General features: G+C 38.7%; 1 protein-coding gene across 1 annotated transcript in view; it reads right to left on the reverse strand.

The window, feature by feature from the left end:
• Nucleotides 1-815: 815 nt before the first annotated feature.
• LOC109936291 (serine/threonine-protein kinase BRSK2-like) overlaps nt 816-20,643 on the reverse strand; it is an 839,320-nt gene continuing 819,492 nt past the window's right edge. Inside the window, 2 exon segments of the mRNA XM_048607321.1 lie at nt 816-1,127; nt 1,129-1,235. Of these exon segments, the coding sequence (XP_048463278.1) occupies nt 1,008-1,127; nt 1,129-1,235 (227 nt within the window). The 3' untranslated portion in view covers nt 816-1,007.

Consider the following 20,643-nt stretch of genomic DNA (forward strand, 5'->3'; position numbering starts at 1 on the left):
CCTTTAATACAGTAAGTGTTGCCTCTATAAGTCATTCACAATGAAAGACAACATTCATACACCTAGACGTTCTGCTGATAAATTACTGGGGTTCAATAAATAAGAACAGAAAGGGGAAAAAATATATAAAATGCCCACAATAAATGTAGCCTTTTACAGCAGTGGGTGGTCAAACCATCCCCCCACCCCATGATAGTAAACCAGCAACATGATTCAATCGAACATGGTGCCATTGTGAAATGAATAAAATATTTATATATACACATATATATTACCCTGAAAATAAATAATACTGACAAACTTATAACTGGCAACACAGTGTTTGAATCTGTTTTGTTCTACAGCTAAACAAGGTGTCACAACTAGACAAACAGAATTTATACATAAAGTAGGGGTGGTACAAGGTGGCAAGTTTGTTACACTTGTTCGTGCTTTAGTTCATTGCTGCGGTATTGTCTGACCCCCTGATTTCTTACCCATCAGCAGCAGTCTCACCAAAGTCCTGCTTATACAAAGAAAGAGTCCACTGAGGCTGCTGGAGCTGATGTTGCTGTGGTGGTGCTGTTCAATTCACCCCCCACATCCCCGCTCTGGTGGATAACCTGCTGCTGAAGGGTGTCAGTCTCTCCCAGGATTTCTGTTCCCTTTCCCGGGATGCAGCAGCTCTTGATTGGTCAAGTGTTAAGCGTCATTAGGGCGCCAGGTTCCCACATGCACCAAGACATCAGCTGCCTTTCCTTCGACAAATATCCGCAGCCATAGTGTTCACCAGATGGGGTTTAACAAGTTTTCTGGACAATTCCTGGCAGTAGAGTGGAAATAAATCAGGTCATCATAAAAAGGAGAGCAGCAAAAACAGGGAAACAAAATGTTGTAGAGAGGGGTTGCACGTGCTAATCCTCAGTTATACACAATCATTCCGCCATACAAAATCTGTCTATGGACATTGTACCGAAGCAGTCTGTTATTTACTTCCTTTCAGAACACGGGACTAGTTCTAAATGGATTTAAGGTTGGTCCTGTGTCCCAATACTTGGCACCATCTTTGCCTTCTCTTTCCCAGCTGGAAATTTAGAGTGTCCTCTAGAACCATAGTCAATAGCATCAGGATCACTCTGCTTGCTGTTTTGTGCCATGTTTGGTTGGCGTAGCTGATGGATGAGCTACTTGCCCATTATTCTTCTCGTCTGAAAAAAGTTGTTTAATTACGTCAAAGAAGTTACTCAATGGGCTGCCTGGGTACACAAACAGAAAGAAAGAAAGAACAAACAAACAGATGAACAATGGGTCACGAGAGAAGTGAAATGAGATCCATAGCCACAAACGCCTGAAAGAAGAAGCATGTCACCACTGAGCCTTTGAAATCACAACTTTTTTTTTGGTTAATTGGTTTGTTTGGAAATGATCAAGTCAAAAGACTTCTTGCAATTTAGTTTTCGTTTGAAAGTGGCTTTGGAGTCTCACTTTTTCTATTTGAATGGAATTAGTTGATAGAAAGAATGGAAGAGAGCACTGAAGATGCTGGAAGGGGGGACCATGTCTCACTGGAAAAAGGGATGTTGCTGAGAAATACTTTAGCTGCTTCAAACAACACAATTACAACTATTGACTTCACACACACTTCAACACCGACATTCCCAACTCTCTTAATTCTTTCTAATTAAAATCAGGACTTCCTGGCCTGTCTTAGATAAGAGGTGGAGGAGGAGGAGGATGTAGAGAAAATGGGAGATAAAAAAAATGGGAAATTTAACCCTCCCCCAGACAAGAGGTTTTCCCAATAATAGGCCATTAGTTTGGTACTGCAGGAATTTACAGTATCTGGAGACTTCAGTGAACACAACTGGATTGCAATGAGTCCATGCAGCTCTGACTGGTATCATTCATCATAAAAAAATTTGAAGGCATTTAGTGCCTATTGTCTGAACCACCCTCTTTAGTGACAGATATACTTTTCAGGCTACTGACCAAAAATGTTTTCATTAACTAATTATTTTCTGTAACTCTTCCAATTACCCTAAACAGGAAACTATTCTAAATAAAAACCAAAAGAACTGCTTATGCTGTAAATCAGGAACAAAAACAAAGTTGCTGGAAAAACTCAGCAGGTCTGGCAGCATCTCTGAAGGAGAAAACAGAATTAACGTTTTGGGTCCGGTGACCCTTCCTCAGAACTCATTCTAATTTAGCTTCTGCATAACCAAGGTTAAACTGCATGAAAAATGTTTGTAACAGCTTTTACAGCAGGTACCTTTCAAGCTGGACAAAGACTTAATAAAACTGAAATCATTTCATAAATTTAATCTGCAGGCCCAGAGTATTTTTCAAAGCTGCCATCATCTTTCACCTAATTTAATTCTGCTCCTTACTGGCTCATTTGCTAAGTATTGATGTGAAACTGAGTCACAAGTCTGAAGGTTGATTTTAAGTTAAGTAAAATATGCTGGGCCCACATTATATTTGGACAAAGGACACCAAGGGTTTTCCTCCTGATTCGCTGCCAGAAATTGTGCATGTTGATGTTGAGAGAGGTTGGACTAAATTCTATTGTGTTAACCCCACTCCCTCATCCTCACCTTCTCCCTGTGATCAAAACATCCAGCCAACACTCACTGCCCAGATCAAGGATAACACTTGGGCAAAATACCAGAGGCTAGCTGCTACATGTAAAACTAAATCATGGGCCAGGGGAAAACTAGGAAAACTAACATCATTACAAATTGTACTCCTTGAATGTTTAAACTTCAGTTTAAAAAGTAAGTTTTTTTCAGTTCTATATTTATCTGAGAGATGCTAATTTCAAATAAATAGTATATTTCATGTCACACGTGGCATTTAGTTCAAAAGACTTATTCAAAGTTATCATATCCAGCTGAGATGATGTTCCCTAAATTACTGGAAAGTAATTAACCAATCCACCAAAAGGTGCAGAGCTGAATGAACACAGCAGGCCAAGCAGCATTCTGCTCCTATGATGCTGCTTGGCCTGCTGTGTTCATCCAGCTCTGCACCTTGTTGTCTCGGATTCTCCAGCATCTGCAGTTCCTACTATCTCTAACCAATCCACCACTCACTCATGTCCCAGCAATTTCAAGGCCAAAGACCTATTTGCCACTTTAGCAAGAAACATTTCTCACTCATAATGTCTACCAGTTCTTAGCCTGCTAGTACAGGAGACAGAGAGAGAGAGCCCTACAAGACAATACAAAAGCTAACAAGTAAATGCCATTAAAAGCTTCAATTACAGTTCATGTAGCCTGATAAAGAACAACATAGACCAGTTCAAAAGCTTGACTATCTCATCTTTCAGAATCAAGCAAAGTACATTAGCCTCAAATGGAATAAACGTCCAGGGCAATAGAACATTAGAGCAAAATAAAACCAACTAACAGATATTCTGAAATTCTAAATACATCAACAGCAACGTGCTTAACAAGTCTTGACGGGACAAGTGCACTAAAAGATATACATGATTAACTTATTGGAATGATTAATAATTAAACAATCCTTGTTCTTCAAAGTTTACAATGAAAATTGGCTTGTTAACACATTATGTAACGTAATACAACAATTTGTCTGCTTTAAATCTTATCATAAAGAAAACAGTGACTGTGAATGACTCAGTGATGTTATAGAACAAATGATTAAAAAGCTCCATCAAAATCTTCTCTCCACGGATTCAACAAAGGCGCTAATCTATTTGGAATAAGTGGGCTAAGCCTCTGTCAAATTAGTGAAGAGAGGAACTTGATATGAGTTTGCTAAGGAACGAAAAACAATATCTCTAATGATAATTCCCATCTTAAATTTTGAAACCAAAGCATCTGTGTGTCCTGGACACAGTAAAATGTTTACTTTTTCTTCAAAGCTTTATGCCAATTTCTCATTAAAATAATGCTATTCTGTGCCAGTGGATAGTCTCGTTCCGAACAACTTCAGGATGTGTTTCGGATTATTGTGTGAACAGATCATACTTAATACGTATGCTTTCAGCTGACTTGTTCATTAGTTTAAAATTTTTCTCCATATATAACCGAAAAGCCATAAATCAGAGGAATAAAGAAATGAACAGAAAGGATAAATGGTGGTCCAGTTCTAGAGCAAAATAAATCCCACACTGTAGTGCCAAAATGAGAACACTTGATTCCGATTTCCCTCAGTCATTTTGTTTAAAGTGTCCATGCTTGTTTATGTGCATTTCTGTTCCATCTCCATGGGATGCCTTTGTGAAGTGCTTAAATCTAAACTGTTTGCCAGTTATGACACTATTTAATAATCAGAAGACAGTCTCTCTACTATTGTCTGATCAGACTCAAGCTCTTGATTCCACAGCTGGGATCCTTAAGCCAATTCATGGATATATTTGTGAGAAATAATTTTATGCTAATTCCACAGTACGTCTCAATGTTATTTACTACGTAAATTAATATGTTGCAAGCCTGTCAGTAGCTATCTGTAGACTGATCACAGAACCTAAGTAGGGTTTTTCAGAATCTTACAATCTCCTCATTTAATGCCTCAATTAATCATTTACCAAGAAAATGAGCCAAAGGTTATATGCAAATCTCATTCAAAACAACAGGAACATTATTAGTTATGGTTGGGAAGTGTAGTATCATTGAAACCCAGTGCTAGCGCCACATGAAAACAGTCAATCAAATACAGAGATATAACGGGCAAAAGATCTCCTTTCAAGCTCACTGCCCCATTGACAATCACACTTATCAACAAACTACTCAAGACAGTCTTAATTTTATTATACAGTGGCTTGGGCTTTATCATTTAAAAACAAGCAATGCTATAAGCACTCACTTTTATTAAGTGTAATGTGTTGTTAACAATAAATCAGGGTTCTAGTTGCTCTGGTCCTCAGTAAACTACAAGTTCTGCCAAATGATATTTCTGGCACTGAAAATTAACAAGTGTGTAGTCTCATTCCTTTGGATTTTAATTATTGCTTCAGATTTAAACAAGAGTATTTATATTCACTTTTCTCTCTCTTAATTCCATTGTCCAATATCCTTCTTTACAGCTTCTTCTGTCAAAAGAGCTTCAAAATCATAATATGTTCCAATGCAAAACAAAAACGGACTTGTGGGAAGCTATGAATAGCTGGAGACTTTTGTTCACCACTGAACAGAAAACAGTTCAATGACTATGAGTTTGTGTTCATTAATACTGATTGTAGAATCTGAGACATGTACATAGCACACACGTACAGTCATTTTGAAATACCTGAAATTAAATAATGTTTCCTAATCCAAAACAGTAACATTAGAAACAAAAGCATTAAGAACCAAAATGGGTCTTTCTTAATTGCAGCCTTTATTCAGTGAGGAGTACTCCTGACTTTGACTACGATAATTATGGTTCTGAGTCCCACTTATACAGTCACACACCATGGAAACAGACCCTTCGATCCAACTCATCCACGTTGACCAGACATCCCAATCTGACATAGTCCCATTTGCCAGCATTTGGCCCATATCCCTCTCAACCCTTTCTAATCATGTACCCATTAAAACGCCTTTTAAATCTTGTATTTGTATACGCCTCCACCACTTTCTCTAACACCTCGTTTCCTTTCTGCACCACCCTCTGCATGTTAAAGTTACCCCTCAGGTCCTTTTTAAATGTTTCCCCTATCACCTAAACCTATATCCCCCAGTTTTGGACTCCCCCCACCTGAGGAAAAGACCTTGGCTATTTACTCTATCCATGCTCCTCATGATTTTACAAACCTCGATAAGGTCACCCCTCAGCCTCCAACTCTCCAAGGAGTAAAGCCCCAGCCTATTCAGCCTCTCCATACAAGTCAAACAACATCCTTGTAAATCTTTTCTGCACCCTGTCAAGTTTAAAAACATCCTTCCTATAGAAGGGTGACCAGAATTGTATGCAGTACTCTAACTGGCCTCACCAATGTCTTGTAAAGCTGCACCATGACATTCCCACTCCTCTACTCAATTTTCTGGCCAATCAAGGCGAGTGCGCCAAACACCTTCTTTACTACCCTGTCTACATACGATTCCACTTTCAAGGAACTATGCGCCTGTACCCCTGGTCCTTCCATGGTTTGCCTTACCAAATTGCAACACTTTACATTTGTCTAAATTAAACTCCATCTGCCAATCCTCAGCCCACTGGCCCATCTGATCCATTGTACTCCGAGATAATCTTCTTCACTGTACACTACACCACCTATTTTGGTGTCATCTGCAAACTTACTGACCATATCTCCTCTATTCATATCTAAATCATTTATATAAAATGACAAAAAACAGTGGATCCAGCACTGATCCTTGTGGTATACCGCTGATCACAGGCCTGCAGTTTGAAAAGCAACCCTCTACCAGTAACTTCTGTCTCCTACCTTAAGCCAATTTTCTATCTAATTGGCTACCTCCCTCTGGGTCCCATGTGATCTAACCTTAATAACCAGTCTACCATGCAGAAACTTGCAGAACGCTTTGCTGAAGTCCATATAGACAACGTCTACCATTCTGCCTTCATCAATCTTCTTTGTCACTTCTTCCAAACAATTAATCAAGTTTGTGAGACACGATTTCCCATGCACAAAGCCACGTTGACCATCTCTACTCAGTCTTCACAGGTCATAATCCATGCTCACACACCTATGCATTGCAGTGATTTCAGAGATGGCCATCATTTGGATGAACTATTAAACTTAGTCTTTGTTTGCCCTCTAACAAAAAGGGAATGGAGCTATCGTCAGTGACTGATCAATATTTAACCTTCAACAAACAGGCCCTAAACAGATGATCTTATTACCACCACATTTCTGGTCATGTAAATTTGCTGTGTTCAAAGTGACAGATGTGTTTCCTACTTTGAGATGTCCTGAGATCATGAAAGATCCTGCACAATTGGAAGTCTTTCTTGAATCAATTTTTGCTTTTCTCTTCTGATGTTCCAACCGACTTTCTGTACCCATAAATGTAGACTGATGCTGAGTCTGCCCTCATCAAACACTGATACTATGGCACTGGGAGAAGTCAGCTGATGCATTGATTCAGCCTGAAACCATTCAATGCCTCTTCCACGCAGTTTCTCAGGGCTCAATTCATGTTTAGAATCCAAAATCTTAATCATCTGCCCTAAACATGATTCCGATACTGAACTGTCAACTTACCTTCTTCGACATTTGCTGACTTGTGTCTTGTCCTCCCCTGCCAATAATGAAATCTGATTTCCTGGGTGAGCACGATCAGAGTATCTATAGACATAATGTTTCTCAATTCTCTATTTGCAACAAACTTGCTTTGGACTGTAGGTAGTATCTGTGACCTTCCCCTCCAACACAAGCAATTGACACGAAACCAGGTTATAGTAGAACAGGTTTATTTGAAATCACAAGCTTTCAGAGTGCTGCTCCTTCATCAGGTGAAGCACTTCACCTGACGAAGGAGCAGTGTTCTGATAGCTTGTCATTTCAAATATACGTGTTGGACTATAACCTGGTGTCGTGTGACTTCTGACGTTGTCCACCCCAGTCCAACACCGGCATCTCCACATCACAAGCAATCGAGAACACTTTGTGAATGGAAATTCTATTTTCCTGATCACTTGTTCACCTTCAGAGAAAATTGGAGACTTATGGGTTTTGAATGTTGGAAAAATGATGGACACATTGCCTTTGTCCTCCTCATATTGCCCTGTTCCATTTATTAATGAGATCTATGAACAACTTGATTACAACTGTTGTAGAGGTTTAGTACTTTGCCATCCAGCTACACTTCCTGAGGGAATTCTTGTATTTGTATTCCAGGCAAGATGACAGCAACTGGGAGCAGAGCCAATTGGTGTGGATGAAGTTCCACACTAGGGATGGGAATCAAATGCTAGATCATAATACAAATGAACCATGCATAGGAAATAGGCACAGTGGTCATACGTTCAAGGATAGATGGGATCATCAATAACAGCAACATGCACTGTTTAAGGCCACAATAATATTGGCACCTACTTTAAATAATCGCCAGAACAATAGTGAATTAATTCCAAAATAAACACAGAAAATGCTGGAGAAACTCAGCAGGTCTGGCAGCATCTGTGTAATTGTCCAGTTCAGAAGAAATCATGAACAAAAACAGAAGGGAAGGGTCACTGAACCAGAAACGTTAACTCTGATTTTTTTTCTTCACAGATGCTGCCAGACCTGCTGAGCTTTTCCAGCAACTTCTGTTTTTGTTCCCAATTTACAGCGTCCCACGGTTCTTTCGGTTTTTATTCAGAAGAAGTCATACTGGATTCAAAATATATACTCTGTTTCTCTCACCACAGCTGCTGCCAGATCTGCTGAGTTTCTCCAGCACTCTGTGTTCCAGCATCTACGTTATTTTGCTTTTAAGTGAATTAACTCTATCCCAAAATACCATTAAAAAAAAAATCAGTGTACTGGAAAAATAAATGATCTTTTTCCACCAATCTTATGTTTTTTCAATTAAAAACAATGAGTGCAGTATAATCTACAAAATCAAATTTATAATTTAAAAAAACCTAGTACTGTTGTTCAGAAAAAAAACACAATGTTTTGGATGCCTTCATTTCATTTCATTTAATCTGTTTAAAAAATACCATGAGTGATTTCCAGTATATCTGCCTGTGGGTTGAAAAACTTGTTATGCTTCTGCTAGGTGTTGCCACCAGTGGTATGTGTTTTAAATATTGTAAGGACAGTTACCTATGGGAATAAAATATTGCTCATGTTTATATAAAGATACAGCTCTCAAAAATTCAAGAAGAAATAGATAGGTGATGGCCTGCTTTATAAACAATCTTGATCAGGTAGTGGTCCAGGGCCAAACTCATTACAATATGAAATGCTGAAGTTGGCATTCTAACCTGCTCATAACTTCCACTAATTTTTCATTGGGCTACCTAAGCCATCTCTGTCTCAAATAATTTAAATGGGTCATACCATCTTAGGGAAGATGCTAATCACAAATACAAGCACTATTAAGACTACAGGCCTATTCATCTGCTTAGTATTGAAATATACATATTACTATGGCAATTTTATCCTGCAAAGAATTGAGTGCATTTACAAAAATGGCATCTACTATGGGAACTTTATCACTAGGATTCGGTAACTCTCCCTCACATTATCAACCATCAATATAAAGGCATTTACTTGTTGAGAAAGAAGGGCAAATCTTTGCAGGCAGGTTTGTGATGGAAAACAGTGCATTACTATTTCCTAATGTTGAGTAAATATTAGGTGCAACATGCCTCCAAACCCTTTCTAACAAACAGTAATTGACAAGCCAATGTTCTACTTACATTGTAGCTAAGTTCCAATTTGAATTATATTGTTATAAAACAAGGTGCAAGATATACAGTATACACTTTTTACAGTTACCAGCTTTAGCTCAGCTGCTCCTTGAAGTAAGTTATTTAGCATTGTCTTTCAGATAAGTAGTGACAATTCAAATTACTTAACAATAATTGTTTGTTAACTGTTCCATCAAGTAGATGCAATTCTACTTCATAGTTATCGTTATTACCCTTTCTGAAGGGATTACATTGATTAGTACTTTTCGTTTGGAGGTGTTTAATGCAGAGATACATTTACATCTGTATTTGAAGCCATGAAACAGATGTGGTCTGACAGAAAACTTGTATTTCAGTGAAACCCAGAGGACCTGATCATCTGCTCTAACACTGACAGAAAACATCAAAGGAGCACAGCATCTGGCCTCAGCTATCTGCCAGAGGAATGCTCTATGCTCCAAACAGTTGCCTCATTAAAATTGCTACAGACAAGTTAATGGATTTAAAAACAAACACAATGAAAGGACTTCTTTGTAACGTTATATTTGCCCCTGCAAGGAATATTTTTTAAGTTCCAATCATGTTGGGAGGAAAAATAACTCACCGCCATTCAACCAGTTTGTTTACCCTTCCATTTCCTGAAGAAAACGCATTAATTTTCAAACAAAACTCTTGCTGCTAATCAGTGGCTGCATCAACTGAACCCAAGCACCAAAATGTGTCTAAATTTAAATGCCTTTCAATATCTTTGAATTATTCAGTGGGTGAATATACAAAGAATTGAGGCAAAAAGCAAAGGAAATCCCGGAATTATAAATGGAGAAGGGGTTAACTGAGTGAGGGATCATCACAAAGTCCGTGGAAGGAATGGGGAACGGGAGGGCAGGAGGAAGCAAATGGTGGTCATAGCATGAATTTTTATTCAATTACCTTTTGAATCTTTTGGGGTAAATTGCTTTTTTTGCTTCTCTGACTGTTTCAAAAGAAACAAAAGTCCTCATGGGAACCCAATTTTCACTGCAGCTACATTCTTCATTTCTTATTTCTGCCATTGCTAGGTCTGTGGAAACCTTTTTAAATCAATGATATATCTTTCTCCTTTATATTAAGTATTGTCTTCACAAATAATTGCTTTTGCATGTCCTTTTGGATAAGGATCATGTTCTCAGATACAGACAACTTTAATGTTGCTCTCATATTGAGCAGGGAAAGGTATCTTGGAAGTAGGAATGCTTGTTCCTTCCCCAAAGCGGTATTGTTTCACTACTCGCAATAAGATGGCAACGTATTCACTAAGAACATAAATTACAAACCTCAACTGATGTTCAAGAAAGAATTGACAATTTGTATTGCACCTTTCATGTCCCAAAGACATCCCAAAGACATCCCGAAGCTTCACAGCCAATGAGGCACTCTTAAAGCACAGTCTTTAAAGGTAGCCAAGTTGGAAACTATAAAATCCCACAGCAGGGAGTCAAATGACCACATTATCTATTTTAGTGACGTTGGTTGAAGGATAAATATTGGTGTGGATACCAGAGAAAACATCCCATGACATCTTTCAACAACACCATGAGCTCTTTTATGCTGACTTGAGGTGGCAGTGGGAGCCTTGATTAAATACCTCATTTGAAAGACAGCACTCCCACAATGAACTGACAGCTTAGATTATGTGGTCGAAACTCAGACACAGAGGTGAAAGTGCTATCATCAAGCCCAGGCTGAATCCTTTGTGCAGAAATCAGGACTCGGACACAAAAAAAAGTGAAAAATTATTAGGGAAATTAAATGTAGAGAAGTGTGCCAGTGATGTCATAAAAAACAATTCATCAAAAAATAAAAACAGGTCTAAGGTCAGGTTAATTATTTTTATACATGGCATGTGACATTTAATTGGATACAAAACACAAAGATCCAGCTTTATGTTTCACCTTTAGGGTATCAAATAAAGATGGATTTGATGGAATTTCAATTAAACTTCCAACAAGAACATGCAATATGACGCCCGTCACAAATAGTAATCTGTAAGAAAATAGTAAATGCCACAAAGGATTATCAGCTATCAGTGGTTCAAGAAATGTTAAAGTATTCTGGGTTGGGGATACCAGTAAAAACTTGAGGTAAATCAGGTGTAATCAAAATTTTGGAGTTTTGTTCATTAAGAAATTTGTTTGGAAATGTGTACAGAAGATAATATTGTTGAAATGAATCAAGAATTTGAATGTTGAAAAGCCAATGTTCCTCTGACATGTTTCATATGGATCTTTACCGTTCACTTATACTTGAATCCGAGTAAAAATTTTGGTTTATTAGTGGAAAGAAATCCATGATAAATGTCCTTTTGAATATTGAAAAGCAATAACTATAGAATAGCCTGTTTTTAAATGTTGTTCAAGGATTGCTACATCGCAGTGTTTACTGATGGAGTGGAAAACTGAAAGGTTGCCATGGAAATCCCATGTCTCAGCAGTGCACTGACTGATGGCTTCTCTCGGTATTAGAGGCAGTATCAATCTTCACTGTGTGGGCTACAATTTTGAAGCACTGCTTTTTGCCTCCTTAGGTTCAGTATTGAAGATATTTTATAGCAACTTTTATTGCTTCCATTTCTTCAAAGTTAATTAATCTGTTACAATAGCAGAGATTTTCGAGTTAAATTGTAATGAGTGGAGCTTAAAACAACTACCATTAGGCATCTGTGCTTTCAAACCAACATTAACTTTGTGGTTAAATACAATATTTATAATCCCAATAGATCTGTGGGAACTGTTCAACAGTTGAGATCACCATGGTACCTGGAGAAACTAATCACACATCTATTTTCAGCTTTTGCTTTGAGCTCTTTGTGTCCCACTTCCCTCTCTAATCAGATTGTCTCCTATAACATTATGCAGATTTAGTAAAGTAACTCTGGATTCCTGTAGGGTCTGACGGAACTTGTTGTGATCCATCCAGTGGTATTGCTTTCCTTTCTGGATGCTTAAACGCTGTTAGTGTAGCAGTGAGGTGATTTGTTTTTAAACACAAAGATTAACTGTGATCTGGAATACAGCATTTGAAAGGTGGTACAGCACATTTAGTCGCTTTCAGAAAGAAACTGTGGGGATGGAGGGAGAAAGCAGGAGAGTGTGATTAATTGGACAATTCTATGGGCAAATACAATGGTTCTGTGATTCTCTGATACAATGATACAAAAAACATTAGCTTAACAAACACACTGGGACTGTTTCAGTATTTTTCAAACGTTTGAGCCAAATTATTTGCACTTGCATTATATTTTAGAAGAAAAAAAAATAGTCTTTCATGTCAACACAACCAAGAATCACAAAAGTTATTAACAGTGCAGGAAGATCTTGTTTATGTGCCATGGCTCAAGTATAGATGGTCAAGTTCCGAAACATGCCACAATATTTCGATATGCATGGAAAAAGTGTCAAGAGTTTTGTTCGAAGTTTGTTACATGTAGTTTATGCATTTAGAACGCCTGCTGTATTTTGTAAACCTGGCTTGTTATCCTGATTGAGTTATGCTGCAGCTCTTTCTCACTGCTCGTCTCCAAAGTCAGATTGAGCGCTGAACCAAAGATACAAGACTGAATCATACATTTCTTTGGCTAAGTGTCGGTTTTGTTGAGTTTCATGGAGTGATTCATCCTGAGAGGCCCAGCTAGTCGTCTATCTGTAACATACCAATGTTGCCTCCTTATCTATAGACTCCATCTCTCTCCATCCTACCATTGTCACGCTATCCCAGAACTGACCAGTATCCTTGGCCATCCTTAGACAAGCTCTGTTACTCTGAAGCTGCCCTACAAAGCTCCTGAAATTTTCCTCAGACATGGCAGTCAAGGGATAATTGGCACTTTACTTTGCAGGCAGGAACACTGAGGTCCTGATGGATGTGATGGTGGTGGGATGATCTTACTCCGCTGGACCTGCAGAGGAGGTCATGACATTAGACCATGCCAGTCTTGTCTGGGATTGCTACCCGGATCAGTGCAGTCTCAGCCTCTGCGCAAATACTCAAAAGTGTAGGAAAGTTGTCAATGGCCTTCTCCACTCCAATAGTGTATGTGCCACCATCTGCTCACCGACACCTCATATTCACTTGATCTTTCCAATTAACCACCTCTCACCAAAACTCATGCTCTATCATCTTCCCTCACTCACTCTCACCCACCTTGACCCCCAACAGCACCAACCCTGCATACGCTCTGTGCTTCCTACACACTCACTCGGGACACCTCCCCACCTTCACCAAAAAGAATGACTGTGCTTTCAACTCCCTTAATACCTGCCTCTTCCTCAATCCAGGAGGAAAACAGCCTGGATTGCCTGACACTCGGCTCCTCACCCTATTACTCAGATTATGAATTTGTCCATGTGATATGTAAAGCATACATTGGCCTTGGAGGGAGTACAATGTAGGTTTACAAGAACAATCCCTGGACTTTGGGGGTTGTTACGAAGAGATAAGACAAATTAGGTCTGAGTTCTATAGAATTTAGAAGGTTATGGGGTATTCTGATTGAAGCTTTCAAGATAGTAACAGAACAAAATAGCATGGATAAAACTAAACTATTTCCATCGGTTGAGGACTCTTGACTGAAGGAGTTTAGTCAGAGCATGGGGCCAGACCATTCAGGAGAGATGTTAGGAAGCACTTCAACACACAGAAGGTGGTAGATGTTTAAAATACTCTTCCACAAATCAGCAGTGGATGTTGGATAGGTTGTTAATTTATATGAGAGATAGATAAATTTTTGTTAAACCACTAAGGAATATGGGCCAAAGGTAGGTATATGGAGTTATGGCACAGAACAGCTATAATCTCATCGACTAATTTTTACAGCTAGAGGGGCTGAATGGCCTACTCTTGCTATATCTGCCAAGCACATTTTTTCCTCACTTTTGTTTTTCCAAATAACCTATCTATTTGTAAAAATTCTCAATTCTATTTCAGTTTTACCTGTGAAATGTTAATGTTTTTCCTCTCACCACAGATAATGTGACACTGTGTTTCCAACATTTGATTTTTTTTTGTTTATGTCAGCTGATGTCCAAGCCTTTCTTTTGAAAGACGGCACTTTCTTTGAAGTACCAGAACCTGTAAAGCCCACAGAATCAATAACAATTGGCAATCAATCTCAGTATTCCGTTGCTCAAAAGAAAGACGATACTGATGGGGTAACACTTGCTAATTAAAACCAGGACAAAAACTATAATCTAATGACACGTATCCTTATAAAATTCTTTTAAACTAAAAAAGCCGAGTTATGAGAATGGCACTTGTGCAATCCCACTAAAGGAGACGATAAAGAGGGGGAAAATGTTTCTTTCGCACAAAAAACTTTTACTGATATCAATATATCATTCTAGTAATTTTAGATTTAGATCTATAATTCCATAGAATGAGCATCTGAATTCGGACAGGGTCAGTATGCCTTGCAATTACAAGAATTGCAGGTGAAATTCGGATGAATGCCACACAAACATATTCTTGATACCAATGTAACAGTGTCACTGGCTGATGCTCTGGAACAGTTTGCAAGCCTGTCCTCACTACAAAAGTTGCGTGATTGAAGAAACTGCAGATCTTGAAATTATACTGATGTGTACCTAAATGTTGGTCTTCATTTTAATTAGGGTACTATCCTGGGAACATATTAATGGCCAGAGACAAATAGTTACAACGTGGCTTCAAGAATTTGAAAGGAAAGAAGAAATAGAAGCACTAAGTGATACATTTTCTTGAAACGATGGAACTAAACAAATAAAGGCTTCTCTAACCTATAACATGTCAAATAGGCATGGTCTGCCCTCTAAGATGAACACAAAGGATTCCATGGCACAAGTTTGAAGAATAGCAAGGGAATTCTATTTGGTTCTTGGCCAATATTTATATGAGTCAAAATGATAAACCAGGTTACCTGGTCATTATCACATTGCTGTTTAAGAAAGTCTGCAGGAGCAAGCTGCTGTCTTGTTTCACAAATCAACAGTGACTACACTTTTAGAAGTAATTCACTGGATGGAAAGTACTTTGGGACATCTGGTGGTTACGAGTGGTGTGACATAAATACAAACCATTCTCTTTTATATAGATAGCTGTAGAGTTCCCTTTCTGCCTCAGATGTTAATGTTTTGAAAATCACAACACAAGTATTTAGATTAACTCAATAGATCCAAAGAGTGTTGAGGACCAGCAGCAGGTTCCCTCTTAGCATGTTTAAGCTTGGTTTGACTCTACACTGAAGTTATTGTGATGTCTAACCAATAAATTATCCAACAAGCCACTAAACAGGATCTCATATTCTAAAAGCACACAGTAGGTTCAAAGCTGATTATAAAACTAAACTTTTCTGAAGAAGGGTCTAGGCCCGAAACGTCAGCCTTCCTGCTCCTCTGATGCTGCTTGGCCTGCTGTGTTCATCCAGCTCTACACCTTGTTATCTCTATAAAACTAAACTGGAACTTTTTGCTTCAAGATGACACTGAATTTGTAGTGAGCGAACCCAGTGATTTTTTAAAAAAAAAATACTTCATACTAGCAACAAGTGTGGATACATTATACACCTCCAAGGCAGGTGAGATTTCAACCTGCACCTTCTTGCACATAGATAAGGTCACTACCACTGAGTCTCAAGGTCCCCTAATGCATCCACAGTGATAATAAACACTTCTAACAATCAAAGCATCTTGAGACACTAGGATGAATATATGGAACGGAAGTAGGTCTTCCAGCCTACTCTGCCATTCAGTTTGATCCTGGCTGATCAGCATCTGAACTCATCTTACCAATTTTGTTACATATCCCTTGACAAAAACTTCTCAGCCTTGAGAGCATCAGAGACACACTTCTTTCATCAAATTTACAAAAAAACCTTGTGATTTGAAGAGAAGGTGCAGTGATATGGAGCACACACATTTTTAATCAAATAATTGCGCTGCTTATTATGAAGCATTACTGTTCCTTTAACAAATTCCAATTCCTCTATTTTAGTGTCAAATTTGGTCCATCCACACAGTACGGAGTTACAAATGAGATGAACATTTATGTGAAAGTTTCCTTTGCTGGTGCTAATGTGCTTGCTCGAATCCCTCAGCATGCTATTTTGCTGTCAGTGGTGCAGCGAGTTATATCAGTGGTTATCTCTGCACCTAGCAGCACTATATAGACATGCTTGCATACTTACAAATCAGCCTTGTAAAAAAGTGTGCAATATCACAGATTCCAGATATTAGTTGGAAATGTAAAGTTGTAATACTTTGAAAACCATTGACTTAAATGTGCACTGTGTTACAAAAGTGCTCATCAGTGCTACTAGTTGAAACATCACATTACAGATAAGAAACTGGGCAAGTGTGAGATTCTGTAGCAAAGCCTAGTTGGTCTCCAAAGTGATGATACCACAGCAGATCAATTTGTTGCTAACCTGTAGTGAAGACAGTGTCCATAGTAATGCAAATCTGTGACAATTTTTTAAACAGTTATTGGATATTTCCTTTGGCATTTACTCTTAAAATCAGAGTGGCATGAATTCTGACATTCTGCTAGTTCTGCACCAATCCAAACCACTTAATCAGTTCCTCCCTCTGCAATATTTTTCCTCAACTGAACTGCTTCTATTGCTCTAATACTTCCATGCTTTCTAGTTGAATTATTCTGTTATCAAATCTGTCGCAAAAGCAGAGACTTGGAAGTTAAATTGGAAGGAGTGGGGCTCAAAATAATTGGTGTCAGTACTCTCAAATCAATATTGATTTGTGCAGTAATGTTTGTTTATGCAGGATGGTTCAAATTTAAACTCTGGAGAAAAGCAGAGAGGAAAATGTAAAGGAAGACTTGCATTTACAGGGTGTATTTCATAATATGAATCAGTCGCAAAACCTTTATCATGAACAAAGGATATTGACAGTGTACTTCATGCTTTAAAGTTGGAAACAAGGCTAGCTATTAACACAGCCAGAACCCATAAATAGCAACTTGATAATCAACATATAATCTGTTTTTAATGTATTAATAGATAAATATTGGCCAGGAGACCAGACAAAACTTCACTGCTCCTCCTTAAATAGTACAGTAAGATCTTTTATGTCCACTTCAGGGGGTAGATGGAGTCTCAGTTAAATGACCCATCTGATACACAACTCCACTCTCTGTGCAACTTTCATTGGTCCTGCACTGAAGGGTCTGCTCAGGTTGTATGTTCAAGTATTTGAGGAGAGATTTGAACTCACAACATTCAGAGGGGAGGCTGCCAGACACACAGCCATGCCTAATATTCAGGAATGAGCTGAATTTACTTTAGGACTATAACGAATGAGACAGTCGAACTTTAGCTTTTGTTAGTGTTCCTGGATGGATGAAACAGCAAAGCGGGCTTTCTGGGATGCTAACTACTCATAATACTTTGTCTTTCTAAATAAATGACTCAATTACATTTGGAATCCTGATTTTGTGGAGGGGGCCGGGGGTGCTGGGAAAAATTCAACAAGATCAACAACAGATGGGTGTTGTCCTGCATTGACAAACATAAAGGATGCAATCTGCAGCATTTCAGTGGCGTCCTAAGTTTTGTGATCTGTTGTTGAAATAAGCAGTCTCTATGTGCATCATCATCAAACATGTAAGCCCTAATTTCTGCTATCTATGGTGACGGGGCAAAAATGGTGAAAGTGACCCGAAATCACAAGACAGCCCCTGAGCATTGCACTCCCATTTCTGAGAGGGGACATTTAAACAACCAGAGAGATCAGACAAAGTCAGAGCAGTTGTATTCTCATTGCATTTCTTGTGGATTGCCAGGGCATCCCTTTGGACAGCTCCCATACTCCAGTGCATAGGGTCCTAGGGCACCTTGGCATGAAGGTCACGGACCCTTTCGAGGGTGGTGGCAAGCTACTGCTTGGGGGCGTTTGTTAGGAATGCTGGGTTGAGGGGTGTATGTGCAAGTGCTGTTTGGGGCTGTTTACTGTGAATATAAAGAGTACATAAACCCCTCTGAACTGTCCAACCTGTCATGATCTATGAAGGAGTGTCAACAAAATGTGTGATGTGTGCACATATGAATGACAGTGTTTTTATCAACAGTAGTTTGCAACATAGATCTTTAAGTAATAGAACTATACCTTTTCACCTACGTACCTGCATACCTATGGATACATAATGAATTGTCATGGTAGGCGAAGGGAGAAAGGTTGGTGGGTAGATGTCAGCAATAATCTGACATTGGGTCTGAGTAGCCATGGGAATGGGTAGAGGGTATTAAATTGCATGGTTTAGTGTTGGCAGGGCTAAGAGAGATGAGGAGGAGTGAAGGGGTGTAATGGGTGAAGATTAGCAAAATATTTTGTATGTGTCCCCATTTGGAGAGTCAAGTTCCCCTAAAGATCCGGTTTTTTATCACCTTTGGTGGAAATAAGGTTCCCTCTGAGATTCTGAAAATGCAACTGAGAAGTGCATGACATAATTGTTACTTATAAAGCTGCCAAGAAACTGTACATAGAAAAAAATGTGGAGTAAAAATACATCAGTGCTAGCTATTTCAAACTACCCGTTCACCTATAAACCATTATAGGACATGTGCTGCATGACTGATTTCCCAAACTATCATTTCAGAATGGATTGCCTATCGATTTCCAACTCCAACTGCTGAGTGAATGGAAATATTTGTTGACAAAAAGGATTAACCATTTGAGTGAAATGTTTATTTACATAAAGCACTAAACACAAGTGAAATGTTTGCTCTCATAATGTTAAGTTGAGACAGTTCCAACATATTGAATATTTTTCTCTTAAGAGTTATGTTTTTTTTTCAATAGAGACATCATCAATACACTAACACTATTTCCCATCAGTATGGTTCCTATATAATGTCCAGGCTGGATAACAGGTAAGTTGGCATGAGAAAGAAGGACAAAAGGTGAGTTGGCACAAGGCTATAGGGAGCTAGGAGGATGACTGGCGACATGCAGGGCATGGGAATATGAAGGTCATGGGGGATGGGTAGATTGGAAATTGGAATAGTTGGCCCAGGACATTGAAAGGACATGGGGGTGCTACCAATGAGAAGAGGTTGGCATGGAAAGTGAGGGGAATATGAGAGTGAGATCTGAAGGAATGACTTGTTTTAGTTTTTATTACCAAGTTTTAAGCAAAGTGCAGGAGCCCTAGGACAGGGCTTTCTGTAGCTTGCCTTGGGAATTGGCAGCTCTTCGACTCTCAATCCTGTCCTTCCCCACCCTACTGGTCCCAAAAAGCAGGGCTGTAGATATATAGAATCTACTCACAATCACTGTGTAGATATTAAATTTTAATTCAATGATTTGAGAGATTAATGAAGTAACTATTATTCCGGTTTATTTTGTCCATTTTCCTTCTCCTTAAAGTTGGGAAGTGAAGCAAAGCGGAAACCAACTTCACCACCTAAATGCCATCTTAAATTTAAAGCCATATTGCAGTCTTCCTAGTCATAGAAGAATACAAGTAAGTGGAAAGTATATAAAAGTACGGCATAACCATTTGCTAAAACTGAATAAACAGCCAAAACCTGATGACAGAACCACGCAATTTCTTGTTACAAAGTCAAGATACTGACTGCTGGAAATTTGAAAGAAAAAACGAAAACACTGGAAATGCAAATAGTTCCAGTTTTTTCTGTTCTTATTTGGAAATTTCCTATTGATGCCTTCCCTGTTTCAGTGGCCATTTTGAATAGGCTGAGGGATGTACTTTGGTCAAACATTCAGTGAAATGCTTTGCACTGTGTTCCTAATGATACTTCTTTAAATTAAAATTTTGAGCACACAAGAATGTCACAAAAACTTGGGGCACAAGGTAATGATACTCCCAGAGGTGGCATGTTGTAGGGTGGAGACTCCTCCCCCAGCCTCTCAATATCCATCCCACTCTGATCAAGCTCCAGATGAGAAAGGTGGAGGGCAGCTTTCCAAACTGGATGCCAATTGAGGGAACAAGCAACCGGAAGGAGGTCCTCAGACTGGCTCAAAGTTTTAAGAGGCAGGATTTCAGACCTGCAACAAACTGAAATCAGCAGTATATATAACGCTGCCCTGATTAGTGCTTGACTGATTATAAAATTCTCTCGGGTCTCCAAGCACGATCAGAGTTCCCATTGGTTTCACCATTGTTGAGCAGATACCACATTTATTAAACTTCACCTTAAGGACTTTCTCTTTAAAAACAAAAACTAGGAAAGTTGAGTGAGGATTTTCAAATTGAGGAATTGAATCTGAGATGGCGAACAGTGAATCTACCAGATTAATAACATGGAAGATTATCAATAAAATAACAAAAAGGCAATTTAGAAGAGGTTTTTCACTCAAG

The sequence above is a fragment of the Rhincodon typus genome, chromosome 17 (genome assembly GCF_021869965.1).
Source record: "Rhincodon typus isolate 14 chromosome 17, sRhiTyp1.1, whole genome shotgun sequence".
NCBI classification, from domain to species: Eukaryota; Metazoa; Chordata; class Chondrichthyes; order Orectolobiformes; family Rhincodontidae; genus Rhincodon; species Rhincodon typus.